Here is a 6601-nt window from a genome sequence, read left to right as displayed (position 1 = left end):
GTGCATTGGTGACAGGTAAGATATGTAAATTATACGGGCAAAGACTACAATTACTGCACTGAAAATTCAGCAACTCAAGGCAAGTAGTTATTGATTTATTGATCAAATATTGGTTTTCCCTCATTTTTGACTGTAACTCCACAACTGTTGTCTGTGCTGAAATAAAATTTTCAGTGCAGTAGTTGTAATCCTTGCCCCTATAATATACATAACTTTTGTTACCAGTGTTTTACTAGTTTTTGAGAAAAAATGCAAAAATAGGCACAAAATTGGGCAGGGGTGTAAGTACTATAAGGAATTGAGGATCACACTCTGACAGGCGATTTAAGGTGTGCGACCGCCGATTGCACTAGTGCATTTCAAAACTCAATCCCTATTATATTTGACTGTTTTCTTGTAACAAATTTCCTTATTATTGAAATAAGGTACTTGATGATTGCTCATCTACATTTGTACCAAGATCACCATCAACATACAGTGTATCGTCACTACCCTCACAACTCAATACTATCTGTATACTTTCACCCTCTGTCGGGAAAGCACTACCTGCTGCAATTGCTTCGCATTCTGAATTTAACCCTTCTATAGCGCAAGCAACTTCTATAGCATCTTGCGTGAGCTGATGAGTTTGATCAGAGTCAGTCTGCTCTATTGCACAGATTTCTTGTTGTGTGGACTGACTGTGGTCTGGTCCAGTCTCTAGTACCAATTCTTGTGCCTCTACATTTGCATTGTCCTGTTCTTGGACAGCCTGTATGATTTCAATCTGCTCACAGGTAGTCACAGACACCCCATTTGTGTCTTGCACTGTAGTGTGCAGCTGCGCTACAGTTAGACTTTGATCATTTGCTGGTGATGACAATGATGAACTCAGACTTGCTGCAAGTTGACGGACTGCGGCAGATTCTAACGCTTCTATGATCTCTGGGATTTTCTGGTGTGTCTTCTTGTGAGACTTCAGCTGCTGCCATTGCACAAAACGTTTTGGGCATTGTGTGCATGCAAAGGGCTTCTCTCCTGCAGGTGGAATAAGAATTGAAAACTTGTGTTAAAATAACGATTCATAACAAGTGTTCAATACAGAGTACCGTACCCACAGACTACGTACTACATGTACAGACTGTTCACAAATAGTCAAAGTCTGTGCTTTGTATGCTGTGAATTCTCGCATATTTAAGAGGGCCGGTTGTTCGATCATACATGTCTAACAATCATGTCTTTGCGTTTACGTGATAGTAAAAATATGTGGTACGTGCATAGCAGCTTTGTCTGTCGCCACTTCATTGAACGATCGGCCCTTTAACGGATGATGTTGGGATACCGGATTTGACCTGCTTGCGAATTGTCTGTAGTAGTCTGTGACCGTACCCCAATGAAACAGGACCAAACAGCTGTTATATTGTCAAGCAAACAAGTTCATTTTTTTTTTCAATTTACATTTACTAGGAAGTATTCTGTGCCCTATAACACACACATCAAGTGAACTGGAACTGGTCTTGAACATTGCCCTACTGATATCTGCTAGCCTTACCAATTACAATAAATATCGCACTGGTGATATTACACTAAAACAGCAACCTCTTGGCAATGTATTTTAAGGCTTTACTATAATGAGATAAATAATGAGACACTATAGATAGTGGGTCTTTTAATCTTCATGACTGTAAGAAATATTCAAAGGTTAATTTTCTTTCCAATATGACCAGTAACTGGGGATAGTTTGGGGTTACTTGTTACAATGAATTTTCTAATCAAGCTGGCTAATTTGCAACGCAATTTTATGCTAGATGCATTTGTGTCACATACAATTTTGCGATGTGACAATGGCTAAATTGAATGCTGCCCATGACCTTGATTCCCCCTCGGGCCACAATTCCTGAACTTTTGTTGCTGGTTCCTAACAAATTGAAATCAGGTAAATCATGATTCTCAGCTTGCATGATATGTATTAGGTAATGCAATCAAGTTGTAGATCCATACCAGGGTCATCTAATTGCCCATTCCCGAATGTGTGACTCCATTGAAAATCTACACTCCCTGTGTGGTAGATTTAGGACATGTCTTCCATAGGGGTGTATGGATTTCAACTGGAATAGCCCATTGTATTTCTTACCAGTATGAATTCTTGTGTGGCATGGATTTGGCTATTCCAATTGAAATCCATACACCCCCTATGGAAGATATGGCCTTAATATGTGACACGATCTGGTCCATGGGAGCCAAAGGAGGCATTTTTGAAAATTAAGTTACTGTCATTATTACATTTACAATAGGCTATCATTTACTGAAAGCACCAAAGGTCTACCATACTTGGATCAAAAGTTTTTACATGTCTTGTTTCTTATGTATTTTATTGGGTTTTTTTACTCCATATTTTTACCTTTATCTCAGTTTCAAATTTGCTGCCTTTGGCCCCCATGGACCAGATCGTGTCACATATATCAGGGTCAGAAATTCGGCGAGAATCCGAGAATCCATTCTCGCAAAGATTCTCGTCAACAAACTTGCAAGAATCTAAATGGATTCTCGTAAATATTTCAATTTTATATCATAGAAAGTTATACGGCGAGAATCCATGGATTCTTGCAAAATGCCACTGGGAGAATCCAAAAGGATTCTCGCACTTGGTTGCGAATTTCTGACCCTGTATATGCCCTCTGTGTGAAGAGTAAGGTCATGTCTTCCATAGGGGTGTATGGATTTTCAACTATAATAGCCCAATTCCATTTCTTACCAGTATGAATTCTTGTGTGTTCCTTCAGCCGTCCTGAGGTAGCAAACTGTTTGCCGCAATGATCGCATACCCAGGGTCTGTAGCCAGTGTGAGATCTAAGGTGAACAACCAGAGTCCTCTTCAAAGCAAATGTTTTCTCACAATGAGGGCAAGAAAATGGTCTTTCTCCTGATGAGGGTAGAGAAAAAAAAATTTGTTATAAAGTATCATCGAGATGTTTTCGTCTCAGAGATCTCAAGATATTTTGAGAGGAATTGCTCTAGTTTTGGTAAATGCAGGCGAGAAACATGGGCAGGAGGGGGGTTCTTAGTGGAGAGATGAGGTGCAGGGATGTGCATTTTCAGGCTTTTTGGTAAAATATTTGGTTGCTATTCAGTTTCAGAAAACTGGTCCAGGAGTGTTTTTCAGAACTTTCTCCACACATCTGGCAAAAGAAAGTGAAGTATTCTTCATGGTTTTTTTAAAAACAAAATTTAACATAATTTTGAACAATTGGTAAATTTTTGTGTGTCTTTTTCATTAAATTTAATGCCCATTAATTAGACCAGTCCATATCAAAAGCTCTTCAACAACATTTTTTAAGCTGAAATTATCTCGCTTGACATCATTGTTTATCAACAAAGGCGAGGGACTGGTCTATCGATTTGAATGAACCGCTACACTGTTCAATGGCTTTCTTGTAGATATGAAATGTGGTGGGCAATTTAAAATACATTTGCCCTGAGCAAACTTTGATGCGTATGTACACTGCAGGACAAAGAATAATCGAAATTGCCATAATTTGTGCGCATGCTGCCAGGCAATGACATGTCAAGTGGTCTATACTCCAAACATTAAGTGACATCCAACTGAATACCTGAGTGGAAGAAGGACCCAACTCCATTCTACCAAAATGAGTTTATATTATCTTAAAAGACCTGTACCGTTGCCATTGCAACATTATATCATTTCAAATGTATGTTATAATGTATGTTCATGTACCACTACCCAAGATCCCCTCAATATAAATCAGTCTGTCTTTTAAAACTTTTCTAAATATAAAAAGTGTTGGACTTGGGCCCTTCTTCCACTGAGGTATTCAATTGACTTTCAACCAATGAAATGGATTGATCTTTAAATGCAAATTATGCAACGAGATATGCTGCAGCTCATTGGTCCACTCAGCATAATACTTGCCTGTGTGTGTCCTGTTGTGTTCCTCTAGTTGCCTTCTAATCTGGAATCCTTTGCCACAATGTTCACATATGTGAGGAAACTTTGCATCATGTTGGCGTTTATGCGTGGCAAAAGTTGTCGCTAATCTGAACCGCTTTCCGCAGTCTTTGCACTCGTACAGCGTTTCCCCCGTGTGGACTCTTTCGTGGTTCTTCTCATGTTGGCGAGTTTTGAAACGTTTCGAACAAAACCGGCACTGGTAAGGTCTTTCGTTTGTGTGAGTTCTTTCGTGTTCAACACACTGCGACTGACCTTTAAACTGACGCTCGCAGAACTGGCATTGGTGGATTTGTTGTGGTTTTCCGCAATACTTTCTATGAACGGATAAATTTCCCGACATTTTGAATGTTTTTCCGCACTTGTCGCAAGAATGAGGACGATTGTCGTTATGTAATACCATATGCAGAACGTAATTATTGACCTTTTTGAAACTTTTATTGCAAATATTACATTTGTGTTTTCTCTCGATTTCACTTTCATCCTTGGGACCTATAGTCTCCTGATGACTCCAGTCATGTTCCTCCTTGACATGCTTCTTCAGAACCTTTGAAGCGTGAAACGTTTTCATGCACACTTTACATTTATCGGCTTTTGTCCATTGTGTCGTTTGGAATGCTTTTCGAATGCATCTTGACTACAAAACCTCTTCCTACAGTCACCACACTGATATCTCTTTTCCACCTTATTCTTCTTTGCCTTTTTATTCTTACTCAGCTCGGATTCTGGTCCCAATGCATCTTCAGTTTTAATTTCCTCCCCACAGATATTGCTCTCTCCATCATCTTCTGCATCATTTGTTGGTGTTTCATTCTCACAGTCCTCCTGTCTGAGCCTGTCACTAGTCCTTTGTAAGAATGTGTCCACATCTTGACCGCTCTCAAGGAGTCTCTTTAATGCCAAGATCTGCCTCAGTTTGCTCTGGTTTAGTTCTGGGGTGCAGTCACTGGATCCGCATGAACACTGATGTGGAGGAGTAAGGATATACACTGGTCTTCCACCTGTTAAATGAGATATGACACAATATTTATATTAATTCTCTCCAGGCAGGTGTCGACTGTAGACGACAAGTTTCAAAATTGTTTTAAAATGCAGCAATCTCAGAATTGTAAACTTTCATGACCATATTTGGAATCAGCATGAAAAATACATTAAAATGAGAACAAACAATCCTAGTATTGGTTCAGTGATACCTCTTGATATTTTGAGAAAATATCTCAAAACTTTGATTCTTTATGTTGAAGCCTGTATGGCTACAAATGTAGCATGCCGAGCATTAAGAGACATTAGTAGGCATGAGTTCATAAAAATACAACCAGCATTTCAAGCACAGAATTTAAACAACTCTTCCATGGTTTGCATCCTACAAAATAGTTTTTATCTTTCTTTGCCTTTTCTTGTTCCACACATCAAGTTGGTATCAGAGATGAGATAATGGGGGTCATAATGGGAAGTGCGGTGGCCTAGTGGTTAGGGCGCGAGCTTCATAATCTAAAGGTTGCGGGTTCGAGCCCCACAACAGCCAGTGTGTTGTGTCCTTGCAAGAAAGCTTAATTCCCAATTGCTTCTCTCAACCCAGGTGTAAAATGGGGAGCTGCTGGGAGTAATTACAATCTAAGTCGCTGAGAGTATACCTGCGCATCAGTTGCGGACTTGGTGAAGCGAAAATGATTCTGATGTACATCCTAATGGCAGCAGAATAATTGTTGAAGTGTGCTGATGCTTAGGCGAAGCGCACGTTAAAATTTATGATAATTGAGGCAGGCTGAGATGAAGTCAGATAATAAGATTAAGATTCAAGATAAGAATGACATGAAATGGAAGGTGCAGGAACAATAAAATAAACAAGTTTATAATATGCATTTCTTGACTTCATACCTTCTAGTCAATTCTAATTTATTATATCGGTACTTTAAAGTAACCAACCTGCTTCAGTTCCATCTGGTAGTGAATTCTTAACATTCCCTGCTACTGCAAGACCCGCACCATGAGTTGGGATGATTGGTACTTTTTGAACAAGTTGTTCCAAGGCGTCTTCTCCACTCACAATGTGTTTATTTTGGTCTATGACATACACACTTTGAAGTCCTTCCAAACTTTGCTTTGGATCTTCTATGCCCTCCATTTTCCATTAGCATTTTATAGGCCTATTATTCATAAACAATAACATAAATAATTATGGTACATGTAGTCTAACAGTTTTGGTAGTAAATGAATAGGCCCTAAGTATACTAAAGTTAAAATTTCATACCCTCATAAATAGATGTCAGGTGTGCGAATCAATCATGGACATGTACATTGTATACCTGTACATTAATTATGTATCACTGGTACATTGTACATGTATTTGTGGAAATATTAAAATTATTCAGGGCCTCCCCATTTTTATGATAAGGCGCCTATGTAATAATGAAATAATTAGTTTCCCGTCACCCACCCGCATCATCCTTTCAATTTGACCAAAACCTTTATTTTCATAAAAAAGTCAACTATCTGAAAATTGAAATGGAATCATGGAAATAATCAAAACTGACACTCTCAAAATGTATGACATATCCCCTGCTGATCATAATCAGCAGTTTTTCTTAATTGTAGGGGTAGAGGATGTGGTAATAAATCTAGGAAATTTAAGGATTACCTCATCATGTTTCTAGT

General features: G+C 38.8%; 1 protein-coding gene across 1 annotated transcript; it reads right to left on the bottom strand.

Annotated features, from left to right (window-relative positions):
- Positions 1 to 297: 297 nt before the first annotated feature.
- On the bottom strand, positions 298 to 6110 carry LOC140169651 (uncharacterized). The gene is made up of 4 exons (XM_072192937.1): positions 5873 to 6110; positions 3911 to 4947; positions 2735 to 2902; positions 298 to 1017 (listed from the first exon to the last, which is right to left on the bottom strand). Exons 2-4 carry the CDS (start codon positions 4515 to 4517, stop codon positions 413 to 415), a joined length of 1380 nt encoding a protein of 459 aa, XP_072049038.1. The 5' UTR covers positions 4518 to 4947; positions 5873 to 6110; the 3' UTR covers positions 298 to 412.
- Between the last annotated feature and the right edge of the window lie 491 nt (positions 6111 to 6601).

Source organism: Amphiura filiformis, chromosome 14 (genome assembly GCF_039555335.1).
Source record: "Amphiura filiformis chromosome 14, Afil_fr2py, whole genome shotgun sequence".
NCBI classification, from domain to species: Eukaryota; Metazoa; Echinodermata; class Ophiuroidea; order Amphilepidida; family Amphiuridae; genus Amphiura; species Amphiura filiformis.
Note: the sequence above shows the minus strand (reverse complement) of the source record. Positions and strands in the feature narration are given on the sequence as shown.

Coding starts and splice junctions, on each gene's coding strand:
- LOC140169651 (XM_072192937.1), bottom strand. CDS start 4,517: ATGAAAACGTTTCACGCTTCAAAGGTTCTGAAGAAGCATGTCAAGGAG. Junction 2,903..3,910: donor ACACAACAGGACACACACAG/GCAAGTATTATG, acceptor TACCCTCATCAG/GAGAAAGACCATTTTCTTGC. Junction 1,018..2,734: donor ACACACAAGAATTCATACTG/GTAAGAAATGGA, acceptor TTCCACCTGCAG/GAGAGAAGCCCTTTGCATGC.